Source organism: Thunnus maccoyii, chromosome 19 (assembly GCF_910596095.1).
Source record: "Thunnus maccoyii chromosome 19, fThuMac1.1, whole genome shotgun sequence".
Taxonomy (NCBI): Eukaryota; Metazoa; Chordata; class Actinopteri; order Scombriformes; family Scombridae; genus Thunnus; species Thunnus maccoyii.
Window position 1 is genome coordinate 11,352,925 of NC_056551.1, and position 22,125 is coordinate 11,375,049.

General features: G+C 38.9%; 1 protein-coding gene across 2 annotated transcripts in view; it reads right to left on the reverse strand.

Moving 5' to 3' along the window:
- Positions 1–22,125, reverse strand: part of LOC121885485 (splicing factor SWAP) — a 64,106-nt gene that overhangs the window by 22,113 nt on the left and 19,868 nt on the right. For both annotated transcript variants that reach the window (XM_042394975.1, XM_042394976.1), the window contains 7 exons: positions 20,623–20,884; positions 19,456–19,608; positions 19,187–19,280; positions 7,176–7,245; positions 6,075–6,178; positions 5,832–5,961; positions 109–305 (listed from right to left, as the gene is read on the reverse strand). In XM_042394975.1, the coding sequence (XP_042250909.1) occupies positions 109–305; positions 5,832–5,961; positions 6,075–6,178; positions 7,176–7,245; positions 19,187–19,280; positions 19,456–19,608; positions 20,623–20,884 (1,010 nt within the window). The remainder of the gene's footprint in view (positions 1–108; positions 306–5,831; positions 5,962–6,074; positions 6,179–7,175; positions 7,246–19,186; positions 19,281–19,455; positions 19,609–20,622; positions 20,885–22,125) is intronic.

The window sequence follows — 22,125 nt, forward strand, 5'->3', positions numbered from 1 at the left end:
AAATGACTTGATTAAGGATTTCTTTGTCATGCTTTGAGAAAAGGTGCAAACATAAACACATTGACAGATATGACCAACACTGACTCTCTTTATCAACCGTTCACCTACCTCAAGCTGTGCAGATGCGTCTACTTCAGCTCTCTTGGCCTCAGGCTCCCCGGGAAAGGGGCTGCGGAGGGTCTGTAGAAAGAGCGCTGCCTTCCTCTTCCTCTCCGCCTGTAACTGTTTCTCCTTGGACTCCTTAGATGCCTGAGCCAGCTTCTCCCTGGCTGCAGCTGCTAGACGATCCTCCAGTTTCTGCTTGGCTAAGGGCAAGAAGACGAGAGAATAAAAAGAGCAGAGAGATGGTTAGATGAAAATGAAAAAAAAAAATTGTAATCATTATCCTGTGTGGTGATGGAGGAGAAAATGATTGAAAAGACAAAGAAAAGGTGGGAGAGAGGGATTATTTGCTCTGCTTTTTACCCTGACAGCTTTTTCGTGGCCACAATAAACGGTCTTTGGAAAGAAAAGAATAAAAAGGAATGGCAGGATGGTGGGGTAGGTCTCACGAGAGGCATGAAAACTCATGGTCAGAAATAGGGAGTTGACAGAGAGAGGGAGAAAAGACAGATGGAAACATGGAGGTGAGAGACAAAAAAGTCAGATAGGATGAAAAGTGAAAGACAGGAGAAGGAGGTAAGGATGACAGGAGTAATTTTCCACTCTTACTGTCACACTGAGCCAAGGTGATGTCTGGCATTTTTCTGAGGTTTGCCGCTGCTGCAGATTGACAAAGTTCCTGCTCTAAATGATAAGGACTGACAAAGTTTCTGCTGGTGGCTAATTTCATGCAATTCGAGGTTTATACAGAAAAAAAAAAAAAAAGAAAAAAAAGCTAAGTAGGAGGAAACGTGTGGGTGGAGAAGAGGAGACAGACATCTGAGTGACAATAGGGGTGGAAAAATATGCACGGTTTTGAGAGATGAGGAAGGGAGATGAAGTGACAGAGACGTGTAGAGGAGAGATAGATAAGGAGAGCACAAGAATGAGATGGGGGCACGGGGAGCAACAGGATGAGTGAGCCAGAGAAAACAAGACAAGACAGTGAAGTATAAAGAAAATGCATGTGGAGAAACAAGTTGTTTAAGTTATGCAACCGAAAGGGCTACTGTTGTCTCCTCAGAGTTTAAAATAGGCTTGAAACCGAGGAAAATCATATGCGGAGTACAGCGTGAAAAAATAGCCAAGTGGAGCAGAAACCATCTGTACGCTGGACAACAGCACGATCCACCATCCAGCCGGTCTAATGTATTTAAAGACTAATTTGATGCAAATTATCGTTCGCTTTTTTGTGCAGGATGTTTATATTATAAGCAATTTGACAACAAAATAAACCGACAACAAGTCTGAGAACTGATTAATCATTTAAGTCATTTATAAAGCAAAACACGCCAAACATTCTCCGGTTCCAGCTTCTGCGATGTGAGGCTTTGGATTTTCTGTTTTACAATCTCTGTCGTACGATGACTGAAGTCACAAACAACTATTCGACTGATTGAACTGGCAGACTGATAATGAAAATAATACAGACAGCATATTAAGTGTCCCTCCAGGGAGAAAAATTCACTGGACCTCTGCTACGCTGTATTAAAGGACGCGTATTGCTCTGTTCTCCGTGCAGCTTTGGGGACTCTCTGATCACTGTCTGGTTCATCTTCTCCCAACTTACAGGCAGAAATTAAAAATCTGCGAAGCCTGTGGTTAAAACTGTGAGGAGATGGACTGAACCAGTCGAAGTCGGAGCTACGGGAGTGGTTTTGAGGCTGCGTCTACAGACCCTGTGACATCGTACATAAGCTTTTGTGTGGACATGTGTGTGCCAACCGAAACCTTCCCCGCATATAATAAGCCCCGGTTCATAGCAAGACTCTGGCGGCTTTGTCAGGCCGAGGAGGAGGCCTAATAGAAGCGGGGACAGGATGCTGTACAGGCCAGAAACACACTGAGAAAGGAGATTGGAGTAGCAAAGAGGAGCTACGCCGAACAACCTGAAAAACAGCTTTTTCAGCTAACGACCCTGTGCCAGCGTGGAGAGGACTGCAGGACATCACCAACTACAAGAAACCATCCCCCCCCCAACACACTGTGGAGAACCATCATCTGGCCGACGACCTGGATGTGTTTTACTGTAGGTTTGATCCGCCCACATTCACACCCCTTACCCCGCTCCGACTCAAGACATCACACGACCAACTGCCCCCCCCCCCCGCTATCCCCGCTGCTCATCTCCCTCTACACTAATGACTGCACCTCAGGAGACCCATCTGTTCAACTCCAGAAATTTGCAGACGACACAACAGCTATCAGCCTTATTAGAGACAGTGATGAGTCTGCATACAGTCGGTACCCTCTGGTGAGGTAGCAACAAGCTGGAGCTGAACACGCTCGAAACGGTGGAGATGACAGTGAGCATCAGGAATGTGCAAATGTGCAGTAACATGTATTGTTCATTACTGTATATTTGAGCAAGCTGTATATATACACTGTACATAACCACCTACTGTATGTGTATAAAGTAACTTATCACTTTTTTACCCAAACAATATTTTTTTGCACTATTTGTATCTTGTTTACAGAGACATTGTTGTCCGCTTGTTGCCATGTTTATGTATCTATTTTTTCACTCATTTGCTTGTACAAAAAGTGGTATGTTTATGTTTAATTATCTTTGTTTGGTTTGTTGTCCTTATTTAAGCTATGTGTATCTTTCTGAAGTGTTGTGTGCAAATACATTGAGAGCCACTAGAAACTGGAGTCAAATCCCTTGTGTGCGTAAACATACTTGGCCAATAAAGCTGATTCTGATTTTTATAACAGTCTAAAATATAAATTCATATGGAAAGCAAAACAAAGTCTGTAAGTCTCAAATTAATGTATTTGTTAGAATACGTGGGTGTGTTTTTTTGTGTGTTAAAACCAAGAACTGTATGATTGAGTCTTTGTCTGCTAGACACATATCACATTCATAGATCAAGAATAACTAACAATGTGCTCAGTTTTAGACTTTTTTTTTCAGTTGATGTGGAAAATGCATCAATTGGAAATCTCCTAAATCAAAAAGCACAAAAAACTGCTACTCTTCTGGAAATCATTGTGAAGCACATTTGATTTGTTTTATTAAATTGTATTTATTTATTGGTATTATTAGTTATGTGATCTATCTTGTTATATTGTCTCTGACTTATAATCCGACTATGGAACTACTATGTATGTGAAATGTCATTTCCTCTGCTCTGGTGTACAAATAAAATTGCACAATGAATTGATATGCTTAATATTTATGGAAAGTATGCCTATATTTACAGTATATTCATTTCTGAATTTCAAAATCTCCACATTGATTTACTTGTATTTCTTACCAAGTCACCTACCATTACCGTGAAACATGCACATCCACTGGGAAATGTTTACAGCCTAAACGATTCACGTACTTATCACTGGAAACCACATTTAGTGTGTGTGGCTGTTTTTCAGCCCATCAATACAGATTAGCTTTCTGCTGTCTGCCAGTGATTCTCCTGCTATCTGATCAAGTTAGGCCTGCTGACTGACAGCCACTTTGCCACACAGCAAAGCCAATTCAGTCAGCTATTTATTAGGCTTTTCCAGTTTCTTTTTTTCGGCCGTCTGTCAGCTCAGAGAGAGACCATTACACTTTGAGGCTGTTCCACTAAACCTAAACGGGAACTGTCAGCCTCCTTGATGTTGAAAAGTAGCACATTTGTCTTAACTGTCTGTCTGTCCATACTTTCGAGCTCTATTTTACAGCTGTCTTTCTAGACTAAGGGAGATTACTACACTTTTGTTCTTCCCTTCTATATCTCATAAAATGATGAAATCAGCATCTTCCAGGATCTACGCTGTCTTCAGGGCATGTGGCCGAACAACTGACAAAAGGATTAGCACTTCAATCCTGTCTCTGGCAGGTAGCCTCGTGCTATAGAATCATAATACAGTATGGTAAATAATTATAGGAAATACCATCATTTAGTAACTCAAGATATTAAAGGTTAGTAACTCCTGAACACAAAATATTAATCACCGTCATTGGAGACACCACTTTCAAATCCATAGCCTAATAAAAATAACTGCTATGAATAATTTCATACTTCTGCCAGCATTGCTCACTTTTATTTCTTGTTATTAAAGTGATATTGTGGCACTAAACCTATTTTATGTACATGCTTTATCATGGCTCGACTAAACTGATGACAAAAGAGGATTTTGGCACAATGACGATCTTGCTGATGTACTGTTCAACACCGACTGCAGAACTCTGGAATTTTTGGATTATACAGACAAGTGATGCAACACATAAGAGATCCAACAAAAAAATGTCTTGCAAAAGACTGTCACAAAGAAATATGTAGTGATTTTCTTCAGCACTCGCTTTTCTTAGATTGAAAATGAAGTATTTTAGCTTTCATAGACGAGGCTTCTAGAAGCAGACGTCTCAGCATCTCAACGGTACTCACTGAGTCATTAGCACTGATCACTCAGACATATGATGGTCTTTTTGATATATGACTGAACGAATCTTATGTTTTTGCACTTTCGATATAAAGGGCTTGCGTGTCTGGTTAACGTCAGGTCAAACGGATTATTGAGAATCGCGTTGCAATTGCAAGGCTGGTTGGCAGTTTTTTTTTTCTGTGACAGAGATGTGGAAAAAGTGTGTGGGGTATCATTTCATAGTTCAGCTGCTTTGTGATCATTCAAGGAGGCATGCAGAGGAGGGTGAAGCTGCCCGATTTTTTTGAAGCTGAGAGGGTGCAATTGCAGATTTTGGAGGGTGTTAAAGTATAACAAGATGCAATGAATCAACTTCAAGTGCAGTACAATAGCCTCCATCTTTCCAGTAAAAAGCCTATTAGTTTTGAAATTAATAGCTAGTGATACATTAGAATATATGAATATTTTAAAGAAGTGACTCTAACCTTGAAACTAAAGTGGGTAACATGCATGTATGCGAATATACCTGTATAACTGTACCTATTTCACTTAAAGCAAAGTCTCCGATGCATTAGTTTACTTTAGGAAAGACTGAGGAAAGCCAGTGTGTAATATTCTATAACTATGACTGAACCGAAAAAGAGAAACAAAAATAGAGAGAATATATCTCCATTAGGCCTTTGGGAAAGATATATGACTGTCGTTTACTGTACCATTCTGCTTGTCTCTTACTGGAGGGTACACTCTGTTGAGAGAATTTATAATTCAGACTCACTGGGTTTATTCATCTCCTCTCCTCCCCTATTGTTTTTCCTCCAATTCCGAATCTCCCAGAGAGTAACAGCATGCCAGTGGGTGTGACAGGGATGCCTTTTAAGCACCTGTACTTATTTGCTGATGCTGAGACAAACGATTCAATTTTAGCACTTTCACATTTAGTAGGCATGCAGCTGAGAAAAAAAAAAAAGGGGGTAGTCTGGACAGAAAGAGAGAAACAGGCTCTGTCATAACCATCATCAGTCGCTGGGGTTTATTAACATTCTGTCAATTGCCAAATGTTATTTAGAATGAGGCAGACAATTATCTGACTGCACAAACTGACAGAAATAGGGAAATAAGAATGTTAATGTCGTCAGATGGAGACTGTTTATTTACTGAGTTTGAAACATGATGTTTTCATGATGAAGGTAATTAAATATTACACACAAAAATCTAAATTTGCAGCTGACTGAAACTATTTATGTTTATGTAAATTTTGTTTGTCCTTTCCTTGGAATGAAAAAACAATTAAATCATAGTTTTTTTTTCTGTCTTTCAACCAATCCTTTTGATGTTACCTTGTTTCGCCTCCAACTCCTCCAAACTGAGAGTCGGTCTCTTCTCTTCTGGTGCACTGACTGGTGGAGGCTCCTTGTCGACCATTTCAGCTCCACCAATCACAGCTTCCAGCCCCTCACCCTCCAGCAACTTCAAGCAAACATGCATGAGAATTTATTGTTATTATTTATGTCAACTATTTCTTGTCCATACCAAATCAACCCTTGATCTGTGTGTGTTGTATAGACAAAGCTGAACCAAACCTTGTCCTCGTCAGAGTCATCGTCCAATCGAACCCTGTTCTTCTCCAGCGGCAACATGTCATTTTCTTTTGCCTTGATGGCAAAACAGATGGGGGCAAAAGAGGCTGTGATGGCACAGAGAGAGGAGGAGGAATGGTGATTCAGAGTGAGCGAAACAGATTCAGAAGAGTGCATATTCATAACAAGTAAACAACAAATCCTGACCTTCTTTTTAATAATAAATTCACAGAAAAACCCAAGTAGCAATTAGATGATTTCTTGACAATCATAAGTACATACGAAAAATAAATAAATGAGTAAATAAAACAAGGAGAAAAGGACAGGCTCCAGGAAGAATTAAAAGAGGAGACAACAGAGACAACAGATAAATAAGAAGGAAAAGAAGCACAAAAAGGGAACTGAACTAAAGGAAACAAGAAACAGACATAAACACACAGTCAGGCAAACAGACAGAGAAGAGAATCAGTCAGACAGAGAGACAAAGAAAAGACGGAGAGAGTTGGCCGCAAAGCAACTGCTTAGATATGAAACAGCATTGGTGTGTCACATCGATTTCTATTTTGTAATCAAATATGTCTGCTCCAGTAGAGATGAAAGAGTAGACAGTGTGTCTCATTCCCTAAAGAAATAACCTTAATATAGGACCTTGATCTGTATTGTGGAAGGCTGAGTAGTTTCCTTGAGCATTACTGCGACTAGTTATTAGTTTTTCCTGTCCTGCTCCATGACCTGTCGCCTCTTAATAGTCTGTGTGACTGCATGCCTTAATTTGCATATATGTGCATGTTTATGGGTCCTGCCAGTGTTGTGGTAAGCAGACTCTTTCATCTCTGAATAGACATTTCCAGCCTGATATCACCCAATGAAATTGGTAGCATAAATACCAATAGACTCACAGACAGCTGTGCATAAACACCAACATATGACAAATACACACACTGATTTACACACTGTAGTCAATATGTGCGCGTATACCCACACATACAAATATTTACCCAAAGGCTTTGCATCTCATTTACCGAACGAATGAACTGAAGAAGAGGAAGGAAAAGTAGCACTGTGTTCACTGTATTTATTGAATTTTTGTTTGTCTTAACATACCTTTAGTCAGCTTGGAATCCTTGGCTGACTTGTCTGATTGAAGCTCATCACCATCATCTACTGTCTCAGTCTGGATAAGGGGAAAAAAAACAATAAAGAGAAAGAAAGAGAAGATATACATTTATAAACTTATTTGAATCAATTCCCCAATTCCTATTCGCATTTTAAACAAATAAACCACACAATTACCACATACCATCTAAACTTGATTGTATTTTTCTACAATGTTTTCACATTAGGCATAAACCCGTAAGATTTTGACAATGAACAGATGGTGTTGAAAATTAGATTCCATGCAATCCTGCTTGCTATGATTTTTACATTATGTACTTTGATGATGAAGTACAGGAGCAATATCTGCAAAAAGTTGGTGTTAGGAAAGTTTGCACTTGTCTACGTGCCTGTCAGTTTGTCTAAAAAAATAGTAAAAAGGAACCCATATCCAGATTTGACTGGCTGAGTAGATGACAGAACGCCGTTTTGTGTTGGAATGATGTACAATATCACTGGTGGTAGGATTTGAAGTGTTAGCATGATTCACTCCTTTGCATTGGTTTCCGATGGAACTACTGCATTTAATAATTGAAATTACTAATCGGCTGGGTTATAACTACAGTACGGTTATGCTGATGTCTCCCTACTCTGCTACCATAAATGTTGCTGTTTGGGAACCAACGGAAACCGTGGAGAATAGAAAATGATGATGGATGTTCTTGAGTACTTTATGGTGGAGGCGTGTGGAAGTGCTGAGCAGAAAAGTAAAAGGTCAGGGGTCCATAAACACAAGCAGACTATTACAGTTGATTGAATCTTATGGAAAATGAGATTTTACGCTCAACTGCTGTCACTACACAGCAATGGAAAGTAAGGGGAAAAAAATCAGTTAATGGGAATTATTTTCTTCTGTACAGCAGTAGTATCACAACGTCAGCCATTTTTGCCTCTCTTACTGTGGCCCTACAGGGTCATGAATCAGCACTCGGACTTAATAGCGCCCGGGACACAACAATACGGAGTATCGCACAAATCTGGGACGGTAGAGAAAACGTCGAAGCAAATTTTGTAATAGGTGTTATTTGGATAAACTGACATATGGGAATCTAAATGGTTTTCCTGCCTGAAAAAATGAAAAAATGTTAAAACTTAATATAGTGATGTATTAACAGCGAAAATACAACAGTTTTTAGCCTGGCGCAATTTACTCTCCAGTATGATGCCATCACTGCAGGTGTTACCCCATATTTGGTGACCCATCACATTCTGTGACCTGCACTGATATTCATCTCACTCCTCATGCCTAAACCAACCGAACCAAGACTGCAGGTCGCAGTATCTAATGGGTCACCAAATACAGTGTATCACCTGTTGGTGCAAATGCATTCTGGGATACCCAGTGAGCTCCCAACGTAACGAAAAGCTTGCAGTCAAAAAATGATTAAGTGGCTAAAAAACATCAGTGGTAAAGTAAGTAAGCCCCCTGAAGAAAGCCACAGTGGTTGTGATGCATAGCTTAGCTGTATAAAATACGGCCCGCAAGGTGTCATATTATTATTATTAATTATTATTATTATTATTATTATGTGTAATAATGACGTGAGATATAGGGAACAGGAGAACGTCAAAAAAAGAAGTGCAATTTATTTCACTAATTTTCTCCGAAAGCACCAAAACAGCTGTCATTAACGTTAGGTATCGTTAACCGTTATTAACGTTAACCATCACTGCAGTGATACCTCAGTCATCATTAAATGTCAAAAGATGATCAATTAATTATTTATTTGGCAAGAAATTGGCCATCTTTAGGTCATACTTATTCTTGAAAGACAGAAGGCTTTTTTTTAAAATGACTTACCCTGCAGTGCGTGCTGTATGCAAGACTTGTTTTCTCTTTTTTTTACTTTAACTATTTGGTGTATAATCAGTAGCATGTTTATGTTTCTTTTCCACATTTTCTTATTCAGTTTCCAAACTGTCCTCATTGGGACCTGGTTTACTGCAGACTGTGATGAATATTGTCTATTTGAAACATAACTTTGGGTGCATTGGGCATAAAATCTCTAAAAATTAATATAAACAAGTCTGCTCGTAAAATATGTGGGTGTTTTTCCGTGGAAATCTGTAAAAAGTATCTTAATGCAGAGCCTTGGCCAGACAGTAGCAGAATGATGCTTAAATCTATATCTAAAAACACCTACTTTTAATAGTTGTTTACATATAAAGGGATTTCCAGAGGTGGCAAGTCATGTCATTATGTAAATAATCCCATTATTTCACTTAACGGTCCTGTACATATCTGATCAGGATCAATTATTCTCAATATTATTTGTTTGATTATAACTCTTATTCTACTCTTTTTTTCCTACCAATTAGTTTTCTGCCATTATAATTAGTTGCTTAAATAGCTTTAAATGCCTTAATTGGCTCTCTAATATTCCACTGTATGGTCTGTTACCCCTCACATCAACAAAATATCATCACAAAGCCTGTAGCAGCTGGCTTATGTGCACAGGCTAGATAACCAGAAAGCCTCTGTAGTAATACCTGTGGACCAAATGCTCTAATCCCCGATCCCAAATATAAACAGCTAAAAAAAAAAAAAAAAAAAAAAAAAAAAGTGGTTATGAAACCAGTGCCACAAGAGGAAAAAAAACTAACCTCATAATGTACATTTTACCATGTTTGACGAATGTTTCAAAGGCAACTTCCTACTATTCAGCTGTAATTCAGCAAAGCATTTTACTGAGGCCCCAGAGATTATAATTCTTTAAAAAAAAAAAAAAAAATCATAGCTCATAGCAGAAGAAGCAGAGGGAAACTCGCTCTAAACCATTTTGTGAAGACCTCAGTTGGAATATACAATAATTTGCTCACATACACAACTTTTGCCCAACCTTTTACATACACTGATTCACATGAGTTGCTGTAACAAGATGGTGTTACAGCAGATGGTGAAAATCCTCCACTCAGAATGAGAACATGCACCAGTAGCTCATAGCAGGGCTGAAGAATCTGCTTTGCAAACCTTGGCTACATGGTCAGATTCCAGAGGGTTTAAAATGAAAAATATAGAAAAATGTATATGACAACTCTAGAGTTATACGTACAGGTGTGGAAATTTCTAGTTTTAAGATACATTGAGATGCAGACATGGACGATTCTGAATCGATTCACAAATGTCAAAAATCCATTTTCTAAATGTTTAGTTAATAACGTGATGTTGACGGAACGACAAAGTTCGGAACGACAAGTTATCCTGCATTTCATCTTCAAAAAAGGCAGTAAGATGTGAGCATTTTTTGATTTAATGACTAAATTATTACCTTTGCAAGATGAACCTTTAGTAAGATCGGCTGACCAACACACACTGCAGCATTAAACAACGTAAACCAACTCTGAGGTGAAGAAACTAAATTGGTGCACATTCTACAGTGAAACCAAAGCCCAGGTAATGGAGTCAATGAGTAAAGCTAGTCGAGTAGCCATTACATGTGTGTTTTTGTAATGTTTATGTACTGAGGTGGGTCACACAGATACTGGTATTTAAAAGATGTAGCTTTTTATATTGACTGTTGTAGTCTGATTTTTGAAAGCACTTTCTAAATAAAAAGGGAGTTCATATTTATCTGACTGCTTGTATTAATTGATGAAAAAGTAGCCATGTACAGTGACATAGAAAACTGAGGATGCAATACATTGAGACGCATCGTGCAATCGAATCGTTGACAGGCGAATTGTAATCGAATCAAATCGTGAGGCCAGTGAAGAGTCACACCTCAACTTTCATGTAGCCTGCATTTGCATGGTCCCTGACTGAATTACACTGCTGTGCATGGGATTCCTACTTTTCTTCATTTCACAGATTTGTTTAAAACTTTATTCCAACCCCACAGTCAATTGTCAGACCAATTTAACAATAAATGCATCCTATAATAGTATAACAGCCTATTTGTTATTATTTGGTTATAGAAATTAAATTCCAGTCATATTATAGTGATATCTCCAGACAAATATAGACCATTGTACTTATTTGCTAAATTGACTCAGTCAGGGATAATTTGACAGCAGAGGCAAAGAAAACTGCAGAGCTGTATATCTGTATAAGCTTGCTAGTGCTGAGCACAAATTCAGTTGTCTTGATGAGGCTTGAATAACATCTTTAGAGAATCTGTCAACTCATCTGTCTGTTATACTGTTCTCATAAACTCGGTTTTATAGAAGTTAATTATTTATTCTTAATTGGCTAACACACAATCCTTTTTTTAGGCTTCCACTCACATCTTAGTCAGACGTACTGTCAAAGCCACATGGGAGCTGTTGTGTGCTAACAAAATAACCGGTGTTTCATGTATAGATTTTTAATGTGACGAGGTGTTCCCAGAAGTAGAGCAGGACCTCAGTTTTATATTAGATGCCAGAACAGATTGAAAGCAGAATTCTAATTGTTAAAAGTAAGTGTTTGAAACTTAAATCCGATTTTGAGGGTTGAGTATCCCAGATTAACCCAGATTATAAACTTGAATCTTTGACTTTCAATAAACATAATCAACAGAGCGCTCTACTGAAACAGGACAGTATCTTTTGATGATTTGGACTATTTAAAAAATGCTCCTTTTCAGATAAAAATCTAAACTCAAATAGTGTAACATTTCAAAATTTGAAAAATTTTATTGATACTTCTACAAAGCAACGGCAGCCCCACACCCTGCTGCTGTCTGCTTTGACCGATTTTAGTTCCCTTTCTCACTTTTTTCATTAACTATAAATAATAGCACTGACAGAGAGCAGTGATATCTGCATCCCATTACCCACAGCACACATCACAAACTCAAGGAAGGTTTCTTTGCACTCTGACAAGCTAATGGATTTGATTTGTCAAAGACGAATTGTTCCTTACAAAACTTTCTCGATCACTTCTTGCTTTCTCCTTTCTCAGTCTGACACAAAGCCAACTCAACAAACCATGAATATATACACTCATCGGCCACTGCTTGTTAACGCAAATATATAATCAGCCAATCACGTGGCACTGACTCAATGCCTTAAGCCATGCATACGTGGTCAAGATGATCTGCTGAAGTTCAACCAAGCATCAGAATGGGGAAGAAAGATGATTTAAGTGACTTTGAACGTGGCATGTTTGTTGTATTTTAGAAATGGCTATCTACAGGTTTTTCAGAGAATGGTCTGAAAAATGTTGCCTGGTCTGGTCGATTTCTGCTGTGACATTCAGATGGTAGGGTCAGAATTTGGTGTTAACAACAACAACAAGCATGGATCCATCCTGCCTTGTCTCAACAGTTCTGGCTGCTGGTGGTGGTGTAATGGTGTGGGGTATATTTTCTTTGCACACTTTGGGCCCCTTAGTACCAACTGAGCATTGTTTAAACACCACAGCCTACCTGAGTATTGTTGCTGTCTGTTTCCATCCCTTTATGACCACTGTGTACCCATCTTCTGATGCAGTGCTTCCCAAACTTTTTTTGCTTTCACAATTCAATTTGCTTTCAAAAACAAAAACCCCTGAGGGGTTTAAAGAAATCTAGTACATTCATATTGTTTCTAAACAAAGAAATGCTCATTCTAGCCCTGACTGACTTCAGATGAGTCATTTTACCAACAGAGTAAAACAAAGTTAACTTCAAATTTACTTAACTTACTTACTTACTTACTACAGGATGTCTCAGACACATTTTGAATGGGCACCGCAGTTCATTTAACTAAAAAAGCAAGGAATCTCTGTCTGTCTGTCCTTTGCATTTCTCGAGAACCATTCATCAGATCTACTTCACACTCAGCGGGTGTATTGCTGGGGACCCAAGGATGTGCAGTGCTTAATTTGGTGCAATTTGGACATGCAACATATTTAATATTAATAAGCTTTGAATAAACAAGTGAACAGCGTGCTGCTCAGCTCTGTGTCTGAATGCAGCAGGGGCTGTTGATATAGACACTGTCACATCACAGCGGGGTGGGTCTTCTGGGCTCTGATTCGACTTCACACTTGGCGGGTGTACTGCTGAGGACCCAAGGAAGTGCAGTGTCGGGTGTGAAGTTGTTTGGATATGCAACGCGTTTAATTAACTTTGAATAAACAAGTGAACAGTGAGCTGCTCAGCTCCGTGTCTGAGTGCAGCAGGGACTATTTGATATAAACACCATCACATCACAGCGGGGTGGGGCTTCTGGGCTCTGACTTGCTGAGTGGAACAAAGGCATGCACCCTGCTCAGTTAAACTGCCTGAGAGAGAGGAATGAGCATACACAGGAGGAAAAAACAGAAGCGGAGGCAGTAAAACTAGCCAATAGGAGCACAGACACATTTGATTGGCAGCAGAATCAACCAGTGGAAGGCCATAAACTGCTTCTACAGTTCAACTTCAGTTTAGTCTCACCTGTGAAGTTTCTGTCTGGATTTTAACCACTTAATCTGTTAATTCCTTATCGTTTTAATTGATAGGTTTGTCAATTGATACACATTTGCGGTTCTCAAGAAATAATGAGCAATCTGTCCGTTCTGAACAGGCACATTTTGAATGGGCACTGCAGTAGTTCTTGTTAAGGAGATAAATTCACACATCAGTCATCTTGTTTGTTTGTTTGTTAATAGAACTTTGTCGCTGCTGGTTAAACAGTCTGATTAGCAACAATGACAAACAAGCTAACTCTCCCGGTTGTTTTATTTAAATTACGTTGTTAACTTTCTATTTTGATGAAAGGAGTTCATTTCAGAGCAACAGGATGTCAGGCTGCCGCATGCCAGCTTAGTCCAGCCGTGGGTCCAGCCCGGACAGCTAAGAAGTGAGGCCCAGATTTGGACTCTGTTGAAAAGGCCTTATTAAATGTAATTTTTCAGTGATGTATTTAAAAGTAGTTCGTAATTTGCACAATATAATTTCTTTTCTAATATGCTACTGTATGAAATATGAATCTGTCCTATTACTGCCTGTTCAGAGAATTGATGATGAAATCTGGAAATTATCATTGGACCAATAACATGTCAATATTGTATTCTGGTTGTTGATTGGTTAGGGAGGACATCCTCCGTTGGAGTGTCATTTTACGTGTTAGCATGAAACAGATTAGCATGAAAAAAATTAAGAGCATTAAATTGATATTAGAGATCCCATCCCTGCCCTTTTATCCAGTTGCCTGCAGGTGTTGCTGTTGAAGCATTTTAATTAGAATTTCGATAATAGATTTTTTCCAAAGAAGAGAGAATATTTTATAAATGATACTGAGATTTGGTAATGGTTTATTTCAACCAATTATTCTTTTTTACATTTCGGTCTCCCTCTTGCCTCACAAAAATGGAGGAGGAGCAACCTCCTCTGCCTCTATATGGACCAGCCTCCTCTGGTTGCGACCCAGTCTTTGGGAATGACTGTTTTAATGGCTACTTCCAGCTGGATAATGCGCCAGTTCGCTGTACTCAAATGGCCTCCACAGTTACCAGATCTCGATCCAATAGAGCACCTTTAGGATGTGGTGGAACGGGAGATTCGCTTAATGGATGAGCAGCGACAAACCTGCAGCAACTGCGAGATGTTATCATGTCAATGAGGACCAAAATCTATGAGAAATGTTTCCAGCACCTTGTTGAATCTATGCCACTAAGAATTAAGGCAGTTCTGAAGGCAAAAGGGGGGCCCAACCCAGTACCAGCACAGTGTGCCTAATAAAGTGGTCGGTGAGTGTATGTATGTACTTGTACTATGTAAGTAACTATCCATTTATCTACCAATCTAGCCATTTTAATCACATCATATAATTCTCTTGTCTGAGAGGGGTGATGGCTTGATAGAACTTATAAACACTTGGTGATATAATTAATGATCAAACACCAAAGCTCAGCTATGAAACCTGAAAAACACCCAAGTTGAGAAATAAAGCCTGGCATCTTGTTAAAAAAAAAAGGTGAAATTTGCTCTTCGCAAGTGAACTGTTAAAGTGGTATATTTACACTTGAGGGCAAAATGACACCTTAAGACTATATCTTCTGTTTGCTGACAGGCGGAACAAAGTGCATCACATATAGTATGGGATACTGTGGTGATGTATGTGTCATTCCTCAGTTCAATAACTGCTCTTCACGGAGCTAAGCTGTGAAGCGGGGCGGTATGGTGCTGTACCTTATTCCCCTTCCTCCACCTTTATCCAGCAGTTCCTGAAGGAATGAGAAAATATCCACGACAGAGCACTGGAATGGGAGCATGTTTTGTTCCCGACACTACTACTCGAAAGCCTACCAATTATAGGTGTATAGACCTCTAGTAGATGATGCCCTTGAACTTTCTGTGTGTACTTTCAGTCTGACTCACAGACTTTGACACAGACACAAGCATTTGAAATGATTCATGTAGAAATTATGTTTATGTAGAAAGCTGTAAGAGGCTTACACAGTTGATTTTTCGCAAGTCTTTGTTTCCCCAAATCTCTATAACAGAGCTAGTGGGTGCAAAGTTAGCATGACCCACAGAGTCATAATGGACACACTCATGGTAAATCCATCAGGTTGAAATAAACCGGAATTTTCCTTTTAGGTGGCCGAGCAAAGTCCTCTCAGTGCTAATGAAACACAGAGCTAACTAGCTGTAGCTAGCTAAGTCTGCAGAGTAAGGTGTTCTTAGCAAGGGTGAAGAATGTAATAATGGAGGGACCATGGGTCATCTGCCTTTAAGGCAAGAATAGAAGTGTCTTAAGTCAGCCCACACACTCTGGTGTGATATCCCATACTGTATGTGAAAGAGAACTGCCAATAAATTATTCATAAAACCATGTAGAAGTTTTCCATTACTATCTGCAATCACCAATAAATGTATAACCCATCTGCAAACCAGTTTCCATATTCAAAAAATAACCAGGGATGTTATTGGTTTATAGTTGACTGCATTTGAAAGACTTTGAAACAACTCAGGTACCTGGTGAATATCCTAATATGGTGTCAAGGAGATCATATTCTAAAAAGCAACCTTGGCAAGAAAAAAGGTGGTGCTTTGAGGGAGTTGAGCTAATAATTGCTTTCATTTTAGCAATATATAAGATTTATCACCAGTACAGAGAAAATATATGATGCATCTCTTGTCCTTGTGTCCACTCATAAGCTAAATTATAGGTCCCTTGGGTAAAGCTCACTTTAGTTAATGTTTTAAAAGAATTACGCAAAGTTGAAATAAACCGAAATTTTCCTTTAAAGTGTTCACACAAAGTCCTCTAAATGCTAATTAAATACAGAGCTAACTAGCTGTAGGTAGCTAAGTCTGCAGGGTAAAGTGTTCTTAGCAAGGGTGAAGAGTGTAATAGATGAGGGACCACAGGTCATCTGCCTTTAAGGCATGAATAGAAGTGTCTTAAGTCAGACCACACACACTGGTGTGATATCCCATACTGTATGTGCTCTACCATGTGAATGGACTGAAAGAAAACTGCCAGTAAAACAAAGTTTTCCATTATTATCTGCATCGTCAACAAATGTATAACCCATCTGCAAACCAGTTTCCATATTCTAAAAATAATAAATGTTATTGGTTTATAGTTGACTGCATTTAAAACACTTTGAAACAACTCAGGTATCTGGTGAATATCCTAATATGGTGTCAAGGAGATCATATTCTAAAAAGGGACCTTGGCAGGAGAGCAGGTGGTGCTTTGAGGGAGCTGAGCTAATAATTGCTTTCATTTTAGCAATATGTAAGATTTATCACCAGTACAGAGAAAATATATGATGCATCTCTTGTCCTGGTGTCCCTTGGGTAAAGCTAATTTTAGTTTATGTTTTAAGAGAATTATGTGACAGTATATTCATATGTTTTTGTTTGTTAATATATTAACACATTATAATGTATTGCAGTTATTTTAATGCAATATCAGTAATCTATGAAACTTCAAAAATACACATCATTTAAATGTGTTTTCTGACAAATTAGAGAAATATAGTTATATTAAGAGAAATATAATCAAACCTGAACTGTCACAGTACGGACATGACGGTTCAGGACAAATACACGTACTGTTATAACCCTAATACTGAGCATTTTTCACTATTTCACTGACATTTGATAGACAAGACAATTAAGAAAATCATGCACTGATAAATCGATTATGAAATGAATCGTTAGTTACAGCCCTGAATTCGACATTGTATTATTAGTATTATCACCTTGTATCATAAAATGGTATCATAAAACGTAACTGAATATTATCTGGCAGGTAATTACTACTATAAGTAAGCCTTCTACTGCTGCTACCAGCAATCAAGTTTTCCTTTGCTTCAATGCTCAAGTATTTCAAGACACTATCCTCCCACCATCATAAGCTGAGTCACACAGCCTCAGCTTATATTATCTCTGTTATAAACATTACAACTATATAAACGAACAAGTGTTTTTTCTCTAGGGGTATGTACTAAAATAAATGACAAAAAATCAGGTGTTGAGCCCAGCATCTGCTGTACCTGAAGGAGAGCTGCAAAAGCTCCAATTTACTGAGCATGATCTCAAAGACTGAGAGGAAATCATAAAGGACTTCTACACAAAATGATAAAGAACATCCTGTGAGTTTGTGGGGCAATTTAAGACCATAGGCAATGTGGAAACAATCATCCCTTGCCTTACCACAGGGAATTTGTTAACAACAGTATCTGGTTAACCAATACACCATACAGCATACAGTATGTAACATGTGCCACTGGGGAGCTAGGGGAGCCTGAGGAGCCAGTTAGAGAGCTACATGTCTGTTGGCAATGCCGCTAATTGGCCAGGATGCCTCATTACGGCCCTGATACACCACGGTTAGATTTGCAGTTCTGATTAGGTTGCAGGACTAGTCTAGACAGAGGGGGTTTTGCAGTGTTGCTCTGTTGCCCAGTGAGAATTGACCTTATGTCAATCTTCTGCCATTTAATCTCTTCCTTGTTCTCCATCTTACTTTCATCCTGCATTTCCATATTTTGGATCAGTACATCTTTAATTTTAGCATGGCGGGTACAAGCATATTCAGCGAATAAAAGCAGCTAATTTCAAGGTTGACTGTGGGTGCGGCGAATGCTTAGACAACCTTTTCCTATAAGCGTCGGCAGCAAACACTTTTAAACAGAATTACACGCAGGTGTGGAAAACAGGGAGGTTGATGGCAGGAGACAAATTAGTGTTTCTCCACAGTGTGAAGGTTATCTGTTGGGGTGAAGTATTAACCTGGCTTTTACTAAGTTCTTATATGCTCATACCAAGCACCTGATGTGAGATAATATAATCAACAAATAATGGATTGGATATAATATTATGAGAAACGAAACAAAAGTTGACTGTTATGAAGCAAAATATGAAGAAAGTACTTCTCTAGGAGACTTAGGAGATGTAATTTTAATACCGCATACTGTATTAGGTTATTTCTAAAGCTACATGTGTAATGTTTGTCTCCGCCCCAGCACTATCTGGAGCCACAAATTCCTGCTGATTTTCTACATGCTTGTTGGTTCTCTAACAACTGCGCCATCCCATTGTGCACACAGAGCTCCATTTGCTATAATTTAATCAGCTCTGCATGATATCTAAGTCCTTTGGCAGAACTGAAATTTTATTTGCTTGACTAATACAAGTCTAATTACACTGACCTTTCTGTTTTGAACATATAGTTAACAAGCTCTGTCAAATTCACTAGTATCCGTTACAGCCATGTTGTTACATGGTACCGCTTTATTAACCTATTCAGGGCTTTATATGGGAGTTTTTAACCATTTATGATTCTGTAAAAGATGTAATAAAAATGTGGTTGTACAGTCACCAAAATCATTAGAATTTTTTATCTGGGGGCCATGAGTACCCGTATCAAATGTCATGGCAATGTGGTAGTTTTAAGTGTCAAGGTAGGGAATCTAAAATGATTAAGAAAGCTGGAGAGGGATTATCTACCAAATTCTTACACAGAAACACATACACACACACACACACACACACTTATATATATATATATATATATATATATATATATATATATATATATAAAACTCATAATACCTCTGGCAAGCCTTTTCCTTCTTTCTGCATGAAGTAATTCTTCTTAAACTCGTAATAGGTGTTGTACTGATGCCAAGACTGCAGAAAGTCAAACCTACAGCAGACAGAGGGAAGAACATTTACTGTATAAGACAAGAGGTGAGCACTCATAAAAGATGAGGTAAAGGATGAGGAAGAGGTTCTGCAGTATCTGAGGTGAAAGTTACTGATAGTTCTTAAAACCGAGACCTGACCTGAGCGACAAATTTATTTCTAGTGAGAACACTTACCGTGGATCATTCTTGGCACGGACGCTGGCCTCAAACTTAACACCATTCCTAGCAACGTACTCGGCCAGCTTGTCTATGACTGGTTGGATGTCTGGTGGTGGGGGAATGATGGCTGCCACTGCTGGTGCGGAAACTTGAGCTTCAGCTTTCTGACTGTTTTTGGGAAAAGTTAAAGATGTTTAAGAAGTGTCAGCTATTAATCAGTGTCCTCTGTTCTTACTTTGGTCTAAATACTCAATTTAAAAATTTAATTTTAAGTGATAATTATTCATTCTCTGTACCCTTAAAACACCTGAACTGCCAAGACAGAGGAAAAGCCACTAATTCAGCCTTTTAGGTAAATACTTTCACTAAAGGTCAATTTATGCTTTCCGCATCCACATGGCTACAAGAGTCAGCGTGATGTAAATTTCGTCATCTGCCCATGTCCGCAAGGGTTCGCACAGACCCCTCTGTGGATGTCCGAGTGCAGCCCAAAATTTGTGACGACGCGGACTGTACACGCCACCTACACATGTGCTAGAAAAGCAAACAGGAATGCCGGTCTCGTCTATTTAATGTATTTGCTGTATTCCTGTTCTCATAAAGCTTTCGCTTTTCTTTTTTCAACTTTTTCTTGTTGTTCAGCAACATACAGAAACTTCTCAGCTGCATTCAGACTGAAAAACGCCCTGCGTAAAACAATACAAGGGGCTGTGTTAGTGTGGGCATGTTGTTTAAAGTTAAAATGGAATACGATCCAGCAAGTCCAGCTGGAGTAACAGATTATTGCACTCAAAGGCTGATCAGAAAAACACTGCACAGCGGTTTATACTCAGAGACTGGATTGTACAACTCTGGAGAGTTATCAGGCTGCAACCTTGTTTACTAGCACGCACATGTGGAACGTGGCTGTGTCGGCGGACCCCCGATTGTGGTATGAATGGAACAGCTTGCGGACGCAGAATGCAGAAAACACCAATTGGCCTTCAGCTAATTTGGAATCCATTTCATTTGTGCCTGATTAAGGTTCTTGAATACAATTAACATGTTATTAATCAAAGATTCATTGAACATTTTTGATGAAGCCAAATACCAAAAACACAAAAAATTCAAAGTTACTTTTAAATTCCACTGAGGCTATTACAAAGGAAATGGTAAGATACAGTGATGTCCATTACTTCCTACCTGGTTTCTGGTATGGTGGCAGGAGCAATGGAGCTGGTGACCTGAGAGGGGGCTGCAGCTGGTGGTACCATGGCAATGGTTTCAGGAGGGGTGGATGTAGTACCAACATGAGGCAAAGCCGCAGAAGAAGTAGGGGGAGCCATGACAGCCGAAGGTATATTGTTGTAGTAGGAGCTGGCGTCTATCCCTGGGGGAGGTGGGGCTAAGCAGAATGTTCCATCAGGAAGCATGTAGTAGCCGTAGTACATTGCTGCTGCATTCGCTGTATGAAGATGAAAATGAAGAGGAAATAATTACATAGAATATCTCCCATAAATGCTTCAATTGTGCCTGATGAAGGAAAAATAGTTCTGTTACTTTGTGTGGTATATACAGTATATAGATAAATACACAGCTTCGCATCAGTAGTTGAGATGTACGGATGTATGGGTGATAATTCTCCTCTTTGTCCACGGATGAATGGATGAACAGCTCTGCTTTTGAATGTGGACACAAACTGCACACTATAACACCATCCATTTTAAGAGCCATGAAACAAATAATAGTGTTTATAGGATCATAATGTTCAGTTTTTGTTGAGTTTTTTTGTTAATACAATCCTACAGTGACCTTAAAGGTGCTATAAGCAAAGTTTTTTGTTAAAATAAGTATTAAATAGCTCTAAATTCCGACAGCCATCACTGATATAGTGTGTTTGGTCAGTAACATGGGTCTCCCAGTGCCTCCACTCTGCAGTAAACAGAAAATGAATTTTCTGGTATCTTATTCCCACTTTATCCAATCAGGAGGGGTATTGCTATTTTGTCCATTTTCTGTACAGTTAAGTTGAAAAGTGGGAAGCACAGAGAAACAAATGTTTAGATTTTATGTGAAACTGTTGTGAATTCATAACCGTTAAAATACATTTTACTAAATCATTGGCATTACAAACTTTCTATTTCAAGAGCATCAACAGGTCAGAAAAAAAAAGTTATCTGCCACTGGAAATTGAAGCTGTCAAACCAGACTTGTTAGGTGAGGCTATAAACAACACAAATGCCACATTTGCACTCAGTAACTGTGTTAATATTACATTTTCAAGGCAGGAAAAGCTGGACAAAGATATAGCCTTTTATATAGTCTTTCTTTGTACGGCTGTGATCCGCCCTCTGTTGCTGAAGCTTGATTTGTGTGTTGCAATTGTTTCATGTACTTTGCTCCTGTTCACTTTCATGTTATACTGTTCTGTTTAATATGTCAGTCACAGTAATTAATTTAATTTAGCTGAAGGAAAAGACTATAAATCATCATGTGACCTGTGTACAAAAAAGGTCATCTGCCTTATCAGTGAGTTTGTGTTAGATCATTTATTGAGGGGAGGAAGAAAGGAGGGAGGAGGGAAGCCATACGGGGACAGGGACAAAATAAATGGTCGGTGTCAAAGAGGGGACAGTGTGATATTAACACATTACTCACTGAGCTGGTTGACTTTAATGACACATCCAATTTTCTCTAGTCAAGAAA